The sequence below is a fragment of the Chlamydotis macqueenii genome, chromosome 5 (assembly GCF_036417535.1).
Source record: "Chlamydotis macqueenii isolate bChlMac1 chromosome 5, bChlMac1.mat, whole genome shotgun sequence".
NCBI classification, from domain to species: Eukaryota; Metazoa; Chordata; class Aves; order Otidiformes; family Otididae; genus Chlamydotis; species Chlamydotis macqueenii.
Window position 1 is genome coordinate 63,863,257 of NC_141560.1, and position 20,328 is coordinate 63,883,584.

Sequence of the window (20,328 nt, forward strand, 5' to 3'; positions counted from 1 at the left end):
TGATTTATGGCTTTTGACTGAGGTCATCGCTTGGCACATAGTGATGACCAGTTTGATGGATGAAGGACTCAAGCAACTCAAGGGCCCTTAACATTTGTAACCAGTCATAATCTGGCTGGCAATGACCACAACAAAAAAAAAAACCCACATATTCTTGTTTGGATATATTTTAAACTAGTTTGGCTTTGTTTTCTTCTTGGAGACCTACTGCTGCCATAGGATACTCTTTGGTTTGCTTCCAAGGATGGGTCAGAGTCACATTTTTCTTTGATAAACCTACTTTGGTTCCCTCATTGATGTATGCTGCTGAAAGCTGCACGTTTCTTTTCGGTCTGCTATTACATTACCACATCAAGGAGAGGTTGAGGGGCCAGTTCTGCAGAGCAGGAAAGAGGGGATTTCACAGTGTCGGTGAGAGCACATGCAATATTTTTCTTTTGTATCCGCTGAAGCAGCAGGTCCTGATTAACAGCACCTTAGATAATCACCAGCTCGTCTACACCTGCACAGCATGCGTAAGGCACAGTGCTCCGGAACTGGCGTTAGTAAGATTTTTCTCTACTGCAGAAGCTGCAAGGGAGAGTGGCAAGCTCTTAGAGAAAATACATTTTCCTAGGCAGACCTGCAGTTGTGAGAGGTACGTTGACATCCCAGTACTATCAAGCAGTAGGTAGCTCAGGTTTGTGACATGTGGAATTTTCCTCCCTCTGGAAGGTCTGCAGACGGCTCCTCCCCAATTCCATAAGCTTTCCTTTGTGAGAGCCGTTCTCTGTTTTAGCCGTTGGTATCTCTTGGAGATGCCATGAGTCCCTTCCTCTCAATAATGTGTCCTTAATTTGTCTCATTATTTTATTTGGATTATACAATATCTTGTAATACTTGTATTATTGCATACTGCAATGCAAGCTACAGAATATCCCCCAGGCAGTGGTGGGAGAGAAGCTCTGAATATGGGAAACTCTGAATATACATTGTTCACATATTTTGAAAGTGAGCTTAGTTCAGAAATAAAACAGTCATATCAACAGCAATGCTCTGCAAGGCTGATACTGATGTCAGTGACAGTGTGATGTTGTGCTAGTTCAGTATTGAGCCTCTTCCTGTAAATCTTTGAAAGCTGGCTTTTCTATGTCAAAAGAGTCTTGCTCCACTGCATGGCTGGGAAGGAGATATTTCTCTGATGTGTGGTGTAAGCAGCTCAAACAACAGCAGTCAGAATTAATACTAGTCCATACTTATGTAGCACTTTTCACCCACTGCAGTGAAACAACATCTCTTGCACAGGAAAGTCCCATTTTATTAAGGCAGCCTTGTTTTGAAGGTGGTGATTTTTTTTTTCCTATGGTATTTCACAATCACAGGAATTTATTTAGAGGATATTGGTATGCCTTGTGGGTTTTAATCTACTCTGTCACATTTTAAGTTACTAAAATATAGGTTGAAAATAAATTCCGCAGAGAATTGTTATTGTTTTATTCTGTGGCAGTGCCTTGGAGCCACAGTGCTGGTTCCCTCACCAGTCATAGGGGCTGTATAAATGTAGAAAAAGGTGAACCTTGCTTCCAAGAGAGAGAAAATATTTCTGTGGCATGCAAAGGGAAATAGATATGAGGAAGGCTGTTCTTTTGCTCAAAGTAGCTCCTTCCAAGTGATTTGCATGATGAACACCATCTTTCCTGAGAAGATCTCTAGCTGAGAATCATGTGTGCAGTGCTCCTGAGCTAAAAATCCATGCTGGGAACATCACCGCGTGCCCTAAGCACTTTTGGGCTCAAACATGTCTGTTTCAGAGAACTAAGAACTGTCCTCCCAAACCGTCCCAGATCTTCATGCTCATCTTAGAAAGTGCACCTCTTCCTTTCACAGATGGAGGTAGGAACCGAGCTCTGTTTGACTGTGCTCATGTGATACGTCACTGAAAGAGCTGGGACTAAGACCTACTGCCTAGTAACCTAGTCACCTCTGCCTTAATCACAAAGGGGTGGGGATGAAATGAGTTTTCTTCAGATGGCCAAAAATGTCAGCAAACTCCAGAGATCTCCAAACCTAAACTGTCTCCAACGCCTTCTCATGAGTCTAGAGCCTCACCTCGTCCCCTCTGTGAAGCTGCCAAAACCTCTAGCTTCCTTTCACTGACAGCTTCACCAGTGCAGCTGTGTATTTTCAATGAGTAGGAAAATTTGGGGGTGGAATATAATTAAATTTTTAAAACCCACAGGAAAGTTTCAGATTTGAATATATTAGTCACTCAAGTTCAATTAAAGTTTAATTTCTAAAGAAGTTACGGGATGCTACCACAGATGATCCAGAGAGCTGCAGGATGAGCAGTGCTGTGGATTATGCTAGCCCCAGCACTGTCACTCTCATTCTAATTTGAATCAGTAGGAAAACCAAGGTACTGGAGGTCAGTGACAGACTCGGGGAAGGATTTGTGTCGGAACCAGGTTAGGTCTCGGTAACCTCTGGTTGCAGTTGCTGTGCAGAAAGCCGTGACAGTGTTCCTTTTGTGAAGCACAGCAAAAATCAGCCTTTCCTTGACATCTGCTGAAGAGAAGGTAAACATTAAATGCACCTCAGTTCTTAGCGGTTCTGAGTTACGATTCATACAAGCCTTGTTCAGTGAAAATAAGGTAATGTTTCAAATTAATGTGTGCTTGCCTTGTAATCCCCTGTTTTCTTTCCTTTTATGCAGCCCTACGTGCTGCTGAATAGAGGTAGGTCTGCTGCTGAAGCACACGCCTGTGTAATCCTGCTTGCTTTCTAAGCAAGGGATTCTTGAGCTTATATGGGGCGTTCTTGTAGCTGGTGTCTCTTCTTGGATCTGTTCTGAAAGTGTGCTCCCACTGTACGAGACACTGATATGCTCTGGATTCATTTGCCGGCTGTGGAGTTGTTTAGCCCTGTCAGAGTCCTTGTCTGGACAACAGGAAATCTAAGGACACAAATGCTAGCTGAATGGAGCCAACAAAAATAGTCTGGGCTTTCTTGGGCATACAGCTCTCACAGGTACAAGTTACAGCTCTGTGAATGTGTCTGTCCAGATGAAAGGGCAGCAATGGCAAGAAATCCTATCCAGCTTTAACTACCAAAAAAGCAGCTGTGGATTCTCTGGTGTGAAAGCTCACTCCTCACCACCATGACCACCTTATTTTTTTATATATATTTTTCCTTACATGAGCCATTAGTTGGCACCTAGAAAACAGGGCAACCTGGAGCAACCTGGTCTAGTGGAAGTTGTCGCTGCCTAGGGCTGGCAGGTTGGAATGAAGATGATCTTTAAGGTTCCTTCCAGCCCAAACCATTCTGTGATTCTCTGATTCTATGAGATGCATCTGACATACCCTGACAGGAGATGATGGCAGGAGAGTGCAGCCGTCTCTCACAACCGTCTTTACCTTCCTTCCAAACCTGTTTGTGTGGCTCCATGCTCCTGAAACAACTCTGCTGTCTCTTCAGCAAAGACTTTTGGTTGTACTGTGAGATACCCAGGTTTGCTCCGCCAATGAGTTTGCATGGTCCTTTCTGGCTCCTGCCTCTTATCTTTCCTCTTACCTCTGTAGAATGCTGCAACCTAAATTATGAAACCACCTAGTAAAACTGCTCTGTGGGCAAATCCCGCTGCTTTTCCTTCTACAAAAGTGCCACATGTTACATCTGAACTTTTCCTCTCTGCAGTGTGCTTTGGCCATTTATTCTCAGAGTGAGACCTGGGCACATACCAGCCTTTTTCATTCTCCTCTGCTCCTGTATCTCAGTTGCAATGAGGAGGAAACCCCCAGACGCCCAGTGGGAGCCACATGTGTAATGCAGGGCCAGGTCTTCAGGACAAGCTGTAGCAGGTACCTCCAGACAGTTTAAACACAGCCACTGGGTTGGGAACTTTTTTGTCAAAAAGGTTTAGTCCTAAGTGCTACTAATCCCACCTTGTACCTAGCAAGACACTGAAGAACAATCCAAACTTCTCTTTCCTATGGATATTGAACTTGCTTTTTGGGAATCTCAACTGCTACTGGTATTGGGAGCAAACAATGGAGGAGTTAGATCTCTGCACTTAAATAATATTGGAACCAGAAGAGGCTTTCCAAGGGTTTGTACCATGCCTTTAGGGATGGTTTTGTACCATGCCTTTAGGGATGGTTTTGTGAGAAATAACAACTGGAATTTTAAGTGACAGCTACTGATCTGATAGAGACTAGAACTCACTCCTTTGGTGATAATTCCGCTTCTGCCCTTGTCAAGCCCCCTGTTAATGGCTGGCTCTCTACTCCACCTAGAGCAGAACCAAAGCTGATTTTGGATGTCACTGAATGCTTAATGACATTCAGCAGTGGAGGGTACCGTAACGACGGAGCTGGTGTCACAGGTCTTGTCACATGGGAGAAACTGAAAACTGAGAATGAGAAGACTGAAATTTTTCTCATAAGAGTATGTATTCTAGAGTGACCTGAGCACTTTTATATCATCTAGTCAGTTTTTGACAGGGCAAGGAATTGATATATAGCTCACAAATACATCTGTCTGGCGTGGTTTCTGTCAGCTGGGCTTTTTTTTTTTCTGGCCTCCTTTTGTGTATGTCACAGGAGAACATTTTTATGGGATCCTTTATAGGAAATTAAAGAGAATTGGTTTACATCCTGCTTAGAAAAAATGGCATCAAACAACTTCTTCAAAGTTCAGCACACTTCCCTAAGCACAAGTAAAAGCCTAAATGGTTAAATCAATCCCAACTAATTCAACATTTAGTAAACGCTGTCCTTACTCACACGTTCTACTATTCCCAGGCAGAATAAAAGGTTGGTTTATAGGGGACAATGGTGCAGATGAAAAGAAGCATAAAATATCCCCCTTTGAAAAGATACAAGCTCGTCTTTGGAGTATTTAAAACAACCTGATGTTTGTTGCACCTCTGCATCAGTGGCAGTCTTTTCCTTCCCCCATCAATGTAAATGTTCAGTTCAGCTTGCTGAGGGCAATGGTATCTTCTACCTGCAGAAGCCTGTATGGTTGGAAGCAGGATCTGAAATTCCAGCAAATAAAGATTTTTGCAAGGCCAATATCAACTGAGCTGTGCAAATAACTCATTTTACTAGTTTCTTGGCTGAACTGAGAAACAAGTTGTTCTATAACAGTGGAACTAATTAATCCTGGCTGCTTCGAATCCTTGCCTCTGAGCTCTTTGCCCACCCCTCAACCCCTGCTCCCTACACATCCCCTGGGATTCCCTCTCCTGCCACTACCTTCACTTCCCTTAATTCTCCCCAGAGAGCAGCTGGGCAATGGTAGCACACATTGTAGTTAGTTCTGGTGAGTAACTGGCTGGGGGAGCCAAACTGTACAAATAACTGCTGAGCTCACACGGCAGTGCTGCTTTAGTGAGGGCACTACTTTAGGTCCCTTGGTTTCTACTGAGCTGCCAGCTTCTTTAAGTTTGTGCACACTTAGCATTGCTGGGAATGTCATGTCTCTACGAAATTCAGCTGAAACAGGTCTGAGCTTCAGAAGTTACGCGAGAGACAGAAGAACTGGCAGTGCAATCACATAAGCCTTGCTTCCTTCCTAAGGGAAAATGCCTTTAAATGCTTTGCTTGAACCAAGATAAAATATTTTTGCTTTGTTTTCCAAGACTTGTTAACTGCTTGGATTAAACTAAATATGCAGATGAAATAATACTTTAAGCATATTAGTACTTTTCTATCAGTTTGTCCATATTTTGTTTATAAAAAATAGGAGTGGATTTCTTTCTTTATAGATTTCACAAGAAAAGCATGGCACAGCTAGTCCTGCCTAGTTTATGTTGGTTTCACAGAATTTTTGCTATCACGCTGCTATTCCTTTGATACCTTCTTCTTTCCCTTGACATTTGATGCGTAGCCCAAATGTTGCGGTTTTCATGGGAGAAATAAACAGTGTCTTTCAGACTTTGCTGGCTTCTTAAAAGGTTCTGGTGTTAGTCCAAAAGTGTTTTTCTCCTCACCTTAGCATGTTTTCAGGTGTTCAGATGTTAGGTAGCTTTACTTATTATGGAAGACCAAAAATGATAAAGAAATGGCTAAGTATTAATAAACTATAGCCTTTTGAAATGACAAGTCCTGGTTTGCCATTTCCTTGAAGAGATATCATGCTTCTGTTTGGGCTTTTTTTGTTGACAGATGGAAATGAATACCAGGACAGGGTCTTCTGACATGCATTGCCATGTCATATTTAATGATAAAAGTATTTAGTTTTCCTCCTTGTGGGCATAGCAGCCATCGGCATTAATTGGTTGTCCATCCTGGTGAAAAAAAAAGGTCTGACTCTTAAATGCATAAATATCTTATTCACTACATCCAGTTTCTCTCCAACTCATCTTCCTTTTCCTAACTCATTCTACAGTTGTGACTAGCGTTTTGTACTGCACTGCAGGTTATTATGTGATCTTGGTGTTTGCAGAGACACAACGTGATTAGGGATTCTTTTCTGACGAAGGAGCTTATTACTATTACTATACTGCTATATAGAAGGCACAATAATAAAAAGATAAATGCATCACTACTATCATCATTATCTAACTTTAGAGTAAGAAGAGTTGTACGAACTATAAAAATGATGCAGCCGGCAAAAGCGATCAGTAACTCTGAGAAGAATTGTGTGGAAACCCAGGCCCTAGTTTCTTAGTACCAGGTGTTAAGCTAAGCCATTAAGAATTAAGATTCTCTGATAATCTCTTTTCATCTGCTGCTATTCTTTATTTGCGCTGCTGAAGTTCCTAGGAACCCTGGTGACAGACCAGTGTCATACTGTTCTAAGCACTGTATAAGCATAGAACAGAGAGGAGATTCCTGCATTTAAGGGTTGTGAATTCTCATAAAAAGTAAATCAGTGGGTTTGAAGAACACCAATAATGACATTATCAGCTATTAATCTACTCAGTAAATTTTATGTCATCTTTTCACCTGTCTTCATTTCCAGATCTCATTCAGAAAAATATTCCTTCTGCATATGCCTGTTAATTTTTGTCCTGTATTTCATTGAATGCGCTGTACTAATGTACTAAGAGAAGCTGTACTTCCAGTGAACTGTGTGATCACCCCATGATACAGGTGAGCTTTAGTGCATTAGTCTTTGCAATGCGAGAGCAAAGAGATTCTTACGGCAGGAAAGAGAGATGCTTACTAAATCTAAGGGAAAATACAAATGTCTCAAAACATGGGAGAGATGAGAAAGAGGTAGGTTGATAAGTTACAGTGTTTTTTATTATTAGTGTATTCAAATCCAGTCCTGATGGTATGAAATGCATCACGGTATTAAATGCATCATTATCGTTATCACAGTGCTGCCCACTTCGTGTCTGGTAAATGGATTTCCTGCTCACAGGAACAGCCAAGCTTGATGCTAATTGCCATCTTTGTTGCCATGGTTATGCAGAACAAACATTTCTCTAACCCCCTGGGCAGTTTTTTCTATACTTCCTCTATTACAAATATCAAGCTCATTTGAGCTTTCTGTTCAGAAATTTGACAAAAGAGAGAAAAGGTTGGTTGACCATGGCAAATGAGAGGAATAAATTCTACACATCTGCTTCTCCAGTTCTTCCACTGGCTGTAAGAGCAAGTCTGGTAGACACAGAGGAGCTGGAGGAATTGTGGTCATTTTGACATTTTGTACGGTCTGCTTGCTTTAGCAACATCCTTTTTGGCCTGCGGCTAGAGGGAGTGCTGCGCACAGCCGCTGGTGCTCGCAGCAATGAGGCGGATACAAAAAAGTTGTGCCTCCAGTTCACAAGTGCAAAACTGACTCTATCAACTGGCAGCAGAGTACGTTCTGTCTGCAAACTACACAAAAATATATTCTTAATGAACTTCTTCAGTTATAAAAGCCATTTAAATGACATATGACTTTCAAAACAAGATATTCTATAGGGTCTATATATCTCTCCCCACTCCTGTGTTTGCTTTTCCTGCTTTGGCATCTGACATTAATGTCTGTCGTTGAACATCTCAACCTTTCTGTCTTTCTCATGGGAGACACAGATCAGAGTGTTTAAGCTTTGTGATTTGGCATTGCTGGCATTTTTTCTTCACCACAAATGTTTCTGATGATACTAATGACATTTAGTAAGTTTTGGAGGAAAAATCATTAAGAATTGAATTTAAAAAAAAAACCCTTAGTGATCCAAATTGCTCTCTGAATAAGCTCCTTGAAGCTTAAACTCAGACACAGCATCCGAACTTTCCATGTGTACTAGAAGTGAAACTATTTGCAGTTATTATTTAAGAGAAAAACAATGTTGAAAACTTTAGACAAAAGTTTTTGGGTTTGTTCAGAGAAAGTATGACTATTGATCAAAAATACGTCCTATGTGTTTCCAGTTTATTGAGGCATACTCATTTCCAAGACCAAAACTGCTGTCTTTTTAATTTTACAGTCTTTGTTTGAACCGAGATCCACATTCATTGTTACTGAGCTTTAATAATCTAAGGGTCACTTGAAGGGCTTTTGTTTGAAAGACCTTTCAAGCCAAGCCAAGGCAGCAGTTTAGAGAATGTTTCTTGTTTGTAGACAAAAATATATTAAAACAACCAAGGGAGCTATTACTCTTCCACATAATTATTTTTAATGTCTCATTGGACATGTATGAAATGCCTTTCAGTTCCTGTGGGAGAATTACTTTTTTGTTTTGTTTTTACATTTTGCAGCATGGCTTTTGTTAAATTTCTATGCTGCTTTTCCATTGAGCAACATTCACCCCAAAAGACTTTATAAACACGAACAGTGTCTCTAAGAATACGCTTCCAACATAATCCACATAGTACTTAGAGGCTTGTCAGCAGTCATAGGGACCGATACCCTTCATGCCTCATGCCACCTATTTTTTCTAGCCATCATCAAGAAAGAACGTGACCCCAGTTCACAGTGGAAAAAGTCAGAGAACAGCCAAGAGTCCAGGACTGCGTGAGGTGAGCAGAGCAGCAACTTTAACGCTGCAGCAGCCAGTGCTAAAGGCAGGGGAGAGGGGAGGAGGGCTAAGACTCCCTTCACTCCCTTTCCCCTGGTGAATGCAAGCCCAATAATCAGAGCAATTTTATGTCTTTGGCATGAAAATTATCCACAAATGTTCTGTGTTTTGTAGCTCCTTTCACTTACCTAAGAAAGACGGAAAAGGAGAGCATCTTCTCTTTTATAACGAGCAAATTTGGAGGGAGGAGAAAAGGCACAGAAATTGGAGGCAGATGCAAAGAGTAGCTTTATGTAAAGACAGAAACCATCCTGTAAGAGTGTAGTTCTAGTACAAATATTTGGGCTTGGCTTGGGACATGTGCATTATGTGCCATTTCTGCTCCGCAGAGGTGCAGACTTAGCAGGTAGGTGCAGGTGCTTCACTGAGATGTCTCCTTCCTATCGTGTTTTTGTCATCCTTTAAATCTGCCAGTTGGCCTTTCCATTTTGAAAGATGGCCAGATGTTTCTTGCTCAGGCATTCGGAGTTCCCTCAGGTCACATAAGTGCTTGTCTTAATTCTGTGGCCATCGCCCTTCTGCCAGGTTCAGTGATGCCAACTGGACTGTGTTGTTAGCTTGGTCCTGGCACACGCTTTGGGCAAGCACCCAGAAAGCATCAGGGTTCACTCTAAACCTGAAACCTTCCATGGATTAAAAAAAGAGAAGTTACTACTTGTCTGTGTGTTGCACACATGTCATTTAACATGCTGCATTGCACGTCGCAGTACCAGTACTTGTCTCATCTCTGTCCTTGGGGCTGATGTGTGCTCTGAAGTTCTGAAGACTTGTCTCTGCTGCTATAAAAGGAAAATCAAACTCTGACTTCAAGGAGTGATAATGTAGCTCTGTGTCAGCTTTGGCATGTTACACAAATGTACACCATTATCAATGCCTAGTCATAAAGCTGATAAAGTTTAGCAAAAATGAATATACAGATAACTGTCTTTCCTAACTGGATGCAAACCCCATGTCAAATATGTAGTGCTCCCAGGTTTTGCAGAGATAAATTGACATGTTCACCATCTTCAGGTGACTAGACTTGAAGTCTTTCAACCCGAGATTGTAAAATTGTAAGTTATGTAGATAAAGTACAATTTGTAATGTGCTCTGGTTTGAGGAATGACCTTGCCTTGTTTGTGGATAAGAACCGCACATTTCTAGCAGTGAGAGGCTGAGGAAGCTGTTTCTTTGAAGCAGGATGTGATGATAGAAGCAAACTACTATAACTGTGTAACACAGTGATGTTCTAATGTTTTAAGCATGAGTTGCTCAACAATGAGTGATTTAATTGGGTAAAAAAGTTGCCTTTACACGAACTTCAGTATCTTGGAACAATAATTAAATTGTGTCTCAATAATATATTGCAGGATTGTAAGGATAATATGCACTTACCAGTATCTTCCTCATGTTGCAGTGACAGAATGTTTATAAAATATTTTGTACATAAAAATCACTGCTAATATGTCCTTGATGACACATTCGTTGAAACAAGGACCATAAAGCAGACCAGGGAATTTCTTGAAGACATTGTTACTCGAGGGCTTCCTGTGAAGTTGATCTTGCAGTGTCATCCAAAGTTCCCTATCCTGATTTGACAATTTTATGGCTTTGGACTCTCACTCAGTTGTTCAAGGTGATTTAGTCATTGGTTTGTGCATCCTTACATCTAGAGGCTGCCAAATGTAATTGTTTGCAGAATATCTAGTTCAACTTGGAGGGCTTCTATTCTGGAGAGATGCTGTTGGAGGGAGCTGAAAAGAGAACAGCAGGAAAAATGAAAAGGACTAAATACTTGCAGCCTGAAAAAAGGGTAGGAAAAGCTGGGATGAAAGGACATAATGGTCTACATGTAACTGAAACACATAAACATGAGAGAGAAGAATTATGTTGAGTTTGTCAGGAGGATGTAATGAGTAATAGATGGAATGATGAAGGGGAAGTAAAATTGGCTGGATAAAGAAAAGCTTCCTGACTGCGAGATCTTGTTTGATTACTGAAGTCTCCTAGGGGACTTCTGTGATTTGGGAAAAGCTGTACAAGACTATTCAGAGCCTCGCAGTGGTCCACAAAGCATAGCTCTGTAGTCACCGAATAACTTCCATCCAGGAGTGGATACTGCTTCCCATCTTCCAACTGTGTTTGAGGTTCTTTGGGTTCCTTGCCTTTACTGGGCAGCCCAGAGCATCCCTTGTGTGCAGGGCAGCCTGTGGCTTCTCTTTGGGTTAGGATCACTAAATAACATTACAGCTCTTAAAGAAAACCTACCTCTTCTGAGCTAGTGCCTACAAATGTGCTTGCTGTGGCTGTGGGATTGATCCTGTTTCTTTGATGCTAAGTGTGGGAGGCTGCAAGGTTGGATTCAGCTGTCCAAAGGGACACAGTCTTTGCAGACGCACTAGGCAGCAATTGTGTATGCCTTTGTGTGTGTACTCATAAATCTGGGCCCAAACCTTTACAATGTCTGGATGGGTGTTATCGATAGATGGTGTTGGAGTGGAGCATAATGCAAGTGTGAAATACTCTGAAATTCTGATTTGACTGAGAGATTTTTATGCTCTAACAGGGACTAGTAAAATAAGGAAAATTCTTGAAGAACCTATTCAACTTACTCAAGAACTCAAGAACATGATAAAGCACATGGAGCTATTACAAGGTGTTCATGTTACCCATACGTAGAATTATTTCATTATAGATCTGGTGTCTGGCTAAAGCTGGCTCCAGTAGTTCCTCTGAGAGAAGTTTATCTGATGAAAAATTAAGTGTGTTTTTAGATGATATCCAACCGATTTGCTGAACTTATTTTGACTTCTTCCAAGAGGTTTTGAGAGTAGATTGATAACTGAGAATCCATTTGGAGAGAAGCATGCAAAAACCAAGAAACGCAGAGACAGTGAAGACCACAAGGCTTACAAGTTGGGAAGCTCAGATCATGGAGTTAGGAAAATGGGCTGACAGACTCTTTTCCTGGTGGGTCTCTTCTGCTTGGCCTTTCAGTGTGTTCCTTGTTTTTTAGCAGCTGCTCAAAGCAGTGGAACCTGTTTCCTCAAATGCATATAGAAATAGCAGAGGCTGCTGCTGCTCAGGGTGAAGCAGTGACACAAATATTGCTAAGTTTTGAAATCGCACAGAGTCCAGCATCTACTCTGCTCCCAAGAGCTAACTGGTTGGAACTGTGGGAGCCCTGAGTTTTGAAACAAATTGCACAGAAATGTGAGTTTTTTCATGTAAGTTAATCCACTAATAAATAAAAAAAGAAATCTTCTTATAAGGATACTCCTTCTTTGAATTATCTTCTTATTTGAATTTAATATTTATTATCTCATGGGGGCATGATTAACTCTCTTTCAATAGGTACATAACTTGTACATTCTGAGATACATCTAGCGTCTACCAAAGGAAAAATATAAATCATTTAGATCTGGAACAGTGATCACAATGGAAGTTTCGTTTGCAAAGGATTTATGGAGACTTGAAGTCAGTACTATGTTTTGAATAAATGCACCATTGACCAGTATCAGATTTCCATAGGCTTTATCTTGTTTTTTCTAAGCAACTGCTCGTAAACTTTTTAAATATCTTGATTAGCATGATGGTGCTACTTGCAAATCCGTTTGTGGAGCTATTAATCTATGATAGTGCAATCTAGAGAAAAGAATCACACTTACATAGTTATTCCTTTCATTATTTCTTTTAAAAAAAAACCCCATAAATAGTAAGTTGACAGGGTTTCTTTGTGCTTCTTTCTTTTCAACTAACATATTAAGTATTTCAAGCAAGGTTTGTCAAGTCATCACAAAAGTAGGTCTTAGTTCTGATCTGTACTTTATTGAAAACAAGTGATAGATTTGATCAGTTTAAGAGTCCACAACTCAGTGGCTCCAGCAAACTCTCGGTGCTTTTAATTTCTGTGTCGTAGCAGTACTCAGACGAATTTAGCAGAATCAAAAGTACCTCAGATCTGAAGGGAAAGGAATCTCCTGTGCCTCATGGAGAATAAATTTGACTTCTAAGGCAAGTTCAACGCAGGGGCTCCCTCCTTCCTCTCATTTCTTCCCCCACCTCTCCCTGCAAGCTTCACCTCTAGCTGTCCCTGCATAGCTCCCTCTCAGCGTGAGCTTTGCGAGACACATCTCTTGGTGGCAGCTGGGTCAGCAAAGGCTGCTGCTGCACAGCGACAGTCACAAATGTGAGAACGGCCGAGTCCTGCAGTGACACGCTGGTGAGAACCGTTGCAGGCACCTGCACGGCCCAGTTAGGTTGTACTCGGTTCTGTGGAGGGCATTGGGACTTCTGTCACTGCTTGCAGAAGATCTCCCGTGGGCTGAGGCCCTGAAGCCATGGAGTTTTCAGATTTCAGTTCACCCTTGCAGCCAGACCAGATATCCCATGCAGGAACATGTGATAAATGCACAAGGGAAACATGGGCTGCAAAGCTTTGGTTTTTATGAAAAAAAAATATATTGAGTGGGAAGCCTCAGAATAAAGAACTGGGAAAGCTCTTGTTTTGGTTGGAGCTACATTTTTGCTGCCTGTAGCTTCCAGCCAACTAGATGAGAAAAATGAGCTTGTTTGCCTTTTGTGTATTGCTGCAATCCACATGTATCAGTACATGTAGTCCAGAGAGAGAAAAGAGACACGTACCTTTATGTATCTGCAGTTAAATGAAGGACTGGGTATGCTCGGTTACTAACGAAAATAAAGGGCTGTGCCGGGGGGCTGAGGGCAGTGGAATCTCTTCCTTAGGCTGTGAAGGAGCCGTTGGCGTATGCAGTGCTAGCGGGGCTGGGAGCAGGGACTCTCCATGTTGCAATAGCTCTCCAGCTCCAGCCCTGCCACCCCCTCACAGGTCACATCCCTGGCAGATCACACAGAGCTGTGCTGCATAACACAACAACCATCTGCGTTTCTTTGCTTACCCAAGGTCTCAAAGCACTCCACAAATACTGCCGGATTCCCCCAATGTTCTGGCAGAACTACTGTCACCTCTTCCATTTCCCCGGAGCATGCAGAAGGCATTGAACAGAACCCAGGAGCTTTTGTTCCCCATCTGCTTTGGGTGCTAGGCGCGTTGTCATCACTGTGTTTTGCACTCACGGAACATCCGTAGGCAAAGAGGATGTGCTTGGTTTTCCCCACTGCCTGGTGTGAGGCGTTAGACCCTGGCGGGCTGAAGTCCTTAAGCACTGATTTCAGTGGGATCACTCTTGCTCTAGAGCACCCTTAGTCAGGTGCTCGCGTGCGTGAATTCTTCTGAAGTGTGTAGGATGGGATGAGAACAAAATCCCCTGAAAGGGGTTTAGATGCTCAACTGAGGTAGGAGAGAGCAGCCTCACTGGAGCCACGCTAGTTTCCCACGGAGGAGGACTGGTCAAGAGAGAGTCTTTGCACAGGGCTGCAAAAGGGGCTTTGCAAGAACAACGTGAGATTTGGACTTTGCTTGCATTGTTAAACTGTTTGTTCAGGAATTAAGTTGAAAGATAAAGGCATGGATGGTTAGTGTTTAGGAAAACATGTTAATGGCCAGTCAACTGGAGGAGCTGGTAAAGGACAATTCGTCTTCCATCCCTGTCCTGTAGTACCCAACGGGTATTGAGACCTGGGGCCGCTGGTGGCATCAGTTACAAACTGCCTTGGCTTACCCGTGAGGTACCAGAAACACTGTGGTGTGTGGCTGGAGACAGCAGGTCTGCTTCAACTGGACTTTTCCTGACACTTTTATATGTGTAAGTGTTTGGTTTACCTTTCTGATGCGTACCCGTATTCAAAGACAGTGTTCCAGGTGGCTCAAAGAATCATTTGGATTTGTGTCAATGAATGACAGGTTTTATTACTGATTTGTTCCTATATTATATTTAGAGTTCAATATGTCTTTATGGTGGGATCTGCATTCTACAATCAGGGAGAAATCAATTCTTTAGATCTCAGTTACCATATATCCATTTATACTGTACTAAGTTTTAGAATACTTTTTATTTCTATTTTTTATTTTATTCTTTTCAAAGTCATGAGAGATAATGCCAAGAACTGAGCATATTACCTAAGAGCTCCCCCCCCAATTTCTTTTGTAAGTACCCAATACCTATAAAAATTATACATAACAGTTTTAGCTGCTCCGTAATTACATCCCGTTGTATATCTAAGACTTTTAAAATGTTACATACGCCGGATCTGAAAGATGTTGCCGATACCCAGCTTTCCCTGGATGCCTTTTTACCAGAGCCCCGCCGAGGGCAGGATGCACAGGGATGCTTTATGGCTCTCTGCAGCTCCGTGATTTACACGGAGCCTCGCCTCGGCAGGGCGCTAATAAATTTAGCGGAGCCCCTCGTGCTTCGCTCCAACCCTACCTCGCACCCCTCCGGCCCTGGAGCGGGCACCCCCTGAGTTTGGGGCGGGCGGGGGGGAGCTCGCAGCCGGGATCCCGCAGGTGCTGGGGGGCGGAGCGTGGCCGCCTCCCCCCACCCCGGGTTGAACGCGGGGTCAGGGCCGCGGTCCCGGCGGGGCCGGGCTGGGCTGGGCTCATCAATTTCCCGTGCTCGGTGCCTGCGTCCCGGCGCGGCACTAATGCGGAACAAATTGAGACATATCCTCTCCATAATTAGTTCCAGCGTTTCAAAGATTTACGGTAAAATAATGGCCTGGGGCCCGCCCCTACGCGCTCCGCCGCCGCACGGCGCTCCGGGCGCTGGGGAGGGGACGCGGGGGCCCGGGCTTGCCCCGCCGCAGCTCCCGCTCCTCGCTGCGGGGACCGGCGGGGACACCGGGGGGGGGGGGGGGGGCGGGGGAGGGGCGTCCGGCTTGCCGGGCTCCCCAGATTGGGCGGGGGGCGGAGGGAGAGGCACAGGTCTCCGGGCGGTGGGGGTGCAAGGGAGCATCCTTCCTCCCTCCGTGGGCCACCAGAAAAAAAAAAAAAAAAAAAAAGTTTGTTTTTTTTTTTTTCCCTTCTCAAGGGATAAACAAGATGTCCTCTCCTCGGCTCCACAGCGTGCCTATGGCCCCGCCAACCCACGCAGGGCAGGCCCGGTCCCGTCTCACCGAGGGGGAGTGCGGCGGTGCCCGCCCCGCAGGATCGGGCCCGCCGTGACGGGCTCCTGCGCGGCTGCCGGTGTCCCCGCGGCTCCGTTTCTGCTGCTCCCGGCGCTGAAATAACCCAATTTATCAGCTCCCTGAGTGAGAGGAGACAGATCCCCCTGCGAGCAGGGCTGGGGCTTGAGCTCTGTCTGAGTCTCGCACATCTCCCAGCCGCGAATGGATCGTTTCTGGAGTTTATATTAAAGTGTAGTGAGAATGACCGGTCCGTTAACTGGTTAACACGATCGGGGAAAAAGTGGAACGGGGAAACGCCGGTGCTTCGGCAGTGCTCAGGTCGGAGCAGGTTCCCGAGCCCATTTTGCCCGCGATCGAGTGGGATTGAGCAGAATAATCCTTGTCCGGGAAATAACCTGTTGTTTAATCTCGTTGAGCATGCCGTCTAGCGCAAGCGAAGATTGAGCGTTATCGGGAATTACCGTGGCTGTGGAATAGCGGGCAAAACAATAAAGCCTGATTGCTGCCTTGCAGGGATTTGGATCGGCCCGGGTTTGGAGGGGATTTGGGTCTGGGCACCGGGAGGAGATGCTGTCCCCAGACTGCCACCTGTCCGGCCGCTGCTTTCAGCCGAGCACCCAGGCCCGGACGCGGGCGCCTGTTTTGCGGGATATGGGGTGATTTACGGCCGAGCGCGACTGGAATCGGGGTCAGGATCTCCGGGGAAGAGGCGAGCGAAGTTCCCTGGACGGAGCGGGGAGGGGAGAGCTGCTCCTCTCGGCGTGCCAGGGCTCTCCCGAGGGGACCCGTTGCCCCCGCTCCTGGCCTGGGCTGGGAAATCTCCTGGGCTGGAAAGAGATTTTCCTCTCTCCCTGGTGCTGGCTGGAAGGGAACGGCTGCGGAAAGCGGCGCTGGCCCTTTCCCAAAAGTCCCCAGCCCGTCCCGGGATAGAAGGCTGCTGGGTGTGTGTTGCCCCCCCGCCCCCCCGCCTCCTCCTCCTCCACCTCGGGCTGGCAGCCGAGAGGATTTCGGTGCTTCACCGCCGGGAAGGGCGAGAGGGGCGAAAATTTGGAAGGACTTCGGCGTTTCTTCCTCCCAGGTGGAATAACGCAGACCTAAGCCATCAAGAAAACATCTTTCCCCTTCAAGAAGGTTTATCAAGCTAGGTTATTTCGATAAAATAAAATTTAAACAAACAAACAAAAAACCAAACCAAAACAAAACAATCCAAACCAGAGTAGTTCGGAAATATTCCGCTGCGGGAAAGGCTTTTTCTGTTTGTATCGAGAGAGGTCTGGTGTTCACGAGGAATTCAACACCCCGCTTAGGCTGGCCGAAGGCTTTTAGGTGTGCGCTGCGGATTTTAGGGCTGGAGGTGGAAGGGACTCACCTCAGGTGTCGGTCCACCGCAGAAATGAGCAAGTCCAGCCGCAGCCCTGCTCCCGATTCCCTGGGTATTGGGGCTGGAGGGAGGGAGCAGGGCGTCACTGCACCCCCCCGCACCGGCGCGGGCTGCCTTCGCCGGTGCCATCCCGGAGCCGTTGGGTTTTGTGTGCGCTCACTCGAGGCGGCAGATCCTGCGAACTTGAACGATCTTTAGTATCGGCAAAGAGAAACAACAACTCTTTCGCTCTTATGTTGCACGTAGGTTTCCGTAACAAACAGATTTACGCTTAAAAAAAAAAAATTAAAAGAGAATTATCTGAAGATAGTTTGTGAAAATAAAAGTCATTTCACTAACAACAAAACTCGACTGTTTCCGTTAAAGAGTTTAAAGAGAAAATGAAATTATGCTTGGCTACTCTAATAACAACGTGTCTTAATTTATTTTGTTGTAGCATTTTACCCTTTGAATTTTAAAACATCGTTTCAAGATTGGAGATGCTTGCGGTAAGGAAATACCGAAATGTAAATTGTCACCGGGAAGACAACGGGCTCGGTCTGCCCGGCGGCAGGTAACTGAATGTTCGCGGCGTTGCTTTTACAGTTTTAGGGGCAAAGGCAGGCAGGGGGGCCGGGGAGGCTGCGGGCTGTGTGCCGAGCCGCAGCCCCCGATGCGGTTTCGGTGAAGACGCGCACGGGACGAGGTCCGCGGTGCTTCCCCCGCACACGCTTTGCCTGCCCGCTGCACGGGGCACAGCTCCCAGGAGCTGTCCCACGCGTGCCCGTAGACGCTAATCCCCTCCCCGGGGGATTACTAATCAGCAATTTTGAAGGTACAGCCACCTCCCACGGGGCTCTGCCCGGGCTTCCCGCCCGTCCCGCACCGCCGAAATCACGGCGTCCCTCCTTGCCAGGGCCCACTCGAGACCCGCCGTGTCGCCTGGAAGGACCGCCTCAGGATAACGTGTGAGATGCCATCGCGGGGGAAGTGGGGGGTGGGGGGAGGTTCTCCCGCCACCGCCCCCGGGATGCAGCCTGAGGAGCTGCTGCCCAGGGGGAATGGGGGCGGGGGGGGGGGGGGGGGAAGCCCGGGGCTCCCCGGCAGCGCTGCCAGGTGAATTCCCCGAAAGCAGGTTCCACACCGGCCCCGGTCCCCTTGCAAAGGGAGCCCTCCTCTCCCTGGTGGAGCACCTGGTGCCCTGGCACGGCGGATCTCCGCCACTGCTCCCCCCGCTCGACACCCCCGAGGGCCAGCGTGTGCGGGGGAGCTCGGGGAGAGGCAGGTTCCTGCCAGAGCGGCAGAGGCACCTGGAAAGCCCCTTTCCCGTCGCAGGGACGGGGTCATTTTCGCCCGGCTCCCGCGTGGGCGGAGGTTTCTCCCCGCGGTCCCGAGGGCCCGCGACCTCGCCTCCCTCGGGGGTCCCCACGGCCACGCATGGAGCTGGCGGAAGGCGGGGGGGGGGATCATCCAGCGAGTACTTACTGGCCACCTGGATCCCTCTAAGCGAGTCTCTCCTAAAGCGAAGGGGCGTCAGGGTGAGATTTAGTGGCGCTTACACCAGAGGAAGGGTGGGAGCGATGTGTAGGGGAGGTGAATTCTCCCACAGTAACCTCTCTCCCTCCATCTCCGGCTCTCCTCGCCCCCCTCCCCCCGCGGGTCTGGTCCGGGTGGGTTCAGCAGAGCGGGCTGTGGGCAGCCCCTCGGCGGAGGTTGTGTGAATGGAGGATCGGCCTGGCTGACTCCTCCTCCCCTGCAAGCGCCTCTATTTGAGCTTTGCAAAGTTGAGGGCGAGCAGGCATCCGAGGTGAGGCGTGCGAGGCAGCTGTGCCCCCCTAGCACGGACAGACGGAGGAACGGGCGCACGGACAGGCACACACGCGGACCCACGCACACCCCGCCCTGCCCTCGCAAACGGGTGCAAGCCCGGAGGCGATCCTGGAGAACAACCTTTCCCTGTCGCTGCTGCCGGCTCCCGCAGGGCTGGACCCGGGGAGCTGCGTCGCGGAGCAAACTTCCCCAAAAGGGCTGAGCTCCCCGGCCTGGTGCCTGCAGCCGGAGCCGGCCTCCGGCTTGGCGGGCAGGGGCCAGGTATCCTGGAACAAGTGCGGCCCGGCGGGAGACTGGCTGCCCGGCAGCAGGCAGAAGGTCTGCGAGCAGATGGGCTCCGACGTGCGAGACCTAAACGCGCTGCTGCCGTCCGTGCCCTCCCTGCCGGGCAACAGCAACTGCGCGATGCCGGTGAGCAGCGCGGCGCAGTGGGCTCCCGTCCTGGACTTCCCCCCGGGGGCCTCCTACGGCTCGCTGGGGCCGCACTCCTTTATCAAGCAGGAGCCGAGCTGGAACGGGTCGGATCCCCACGAAGAACAATACCTGAGCGCCTTCACCGTCCACTTCTCCGGTCAGTTCACCGGCACGGCCGGGGCTTGCCGCTACGGCCCCTTCGGAGCCCCGCCGCCCAGCCAGCCGCCCTCCGGCCAGCCCAGGATGTTCCCCAACGGGCCCTACCTGCCCAACTGCTTGGAGAGCCAGCAAGCCATCCGCAACCAGGGTAAGGGAGCGCTGCCGGATCCCCCCCTCCACCCCCTATGTGCCAGGCTCCCCCCAGGCTGTGCAGCCTCTCCTCTCGCAAAGGCTTGTTCGGGCCGGGGCAAGTCCTGGAATGGGGATGGGGCCGGTGCCCCGAGACAATTGCCTCTGCAAATCTGGGATAGTGGGTGGGGGGGTACCGCCTCCAAACCTCCTCCTGAATCCGAAAACCGCTTCCCCGCACTTTGGTGTTTTGAAGCCCCTCGTCGACTTGGGAGCGCTGAATGTCCCCAGGCCGGCGTACGCGAACAGGGCAACCTCGTAGTTTCTATCCAGCATCCCCGTGGCCAGGACCGGCTGCGCTGTAGCTCGCTGCGCCACGGGAGAAATTCACTTTGCACCGCCCCGAGAAATT

At 47.2% G+C, this 20,328-nt stretch overlaps 1 protein-coding gene across 2 annotated transcripts in view; it reads left to right on the forward strand.

Moving 5' to 3' along the window:
* The first annotated feature begins 19,241 nt into the window (after window positions 1–19,241).
* Window positions 19,242–20,328, forward strand: part of WT1 (WT1 transcription factor) — a 34,607-nt gene continuing 33,520 nt past the window's right edge. For both annotated transcript variants that reach the window (XM_086748629.1, XM_086748630.1), the window contains exon 1: window positions 19,242–19,935. In XM_086748629.1, the coding sequence (XP_086604755.1) occupies window positions 19,545–19,935 (391 nt within the window). In that variant the 5' untranslated portion in view covers window positions 19,242–19,544. The remainder of the gene's footprint in view (window positions 19,936–20,328) is intronic.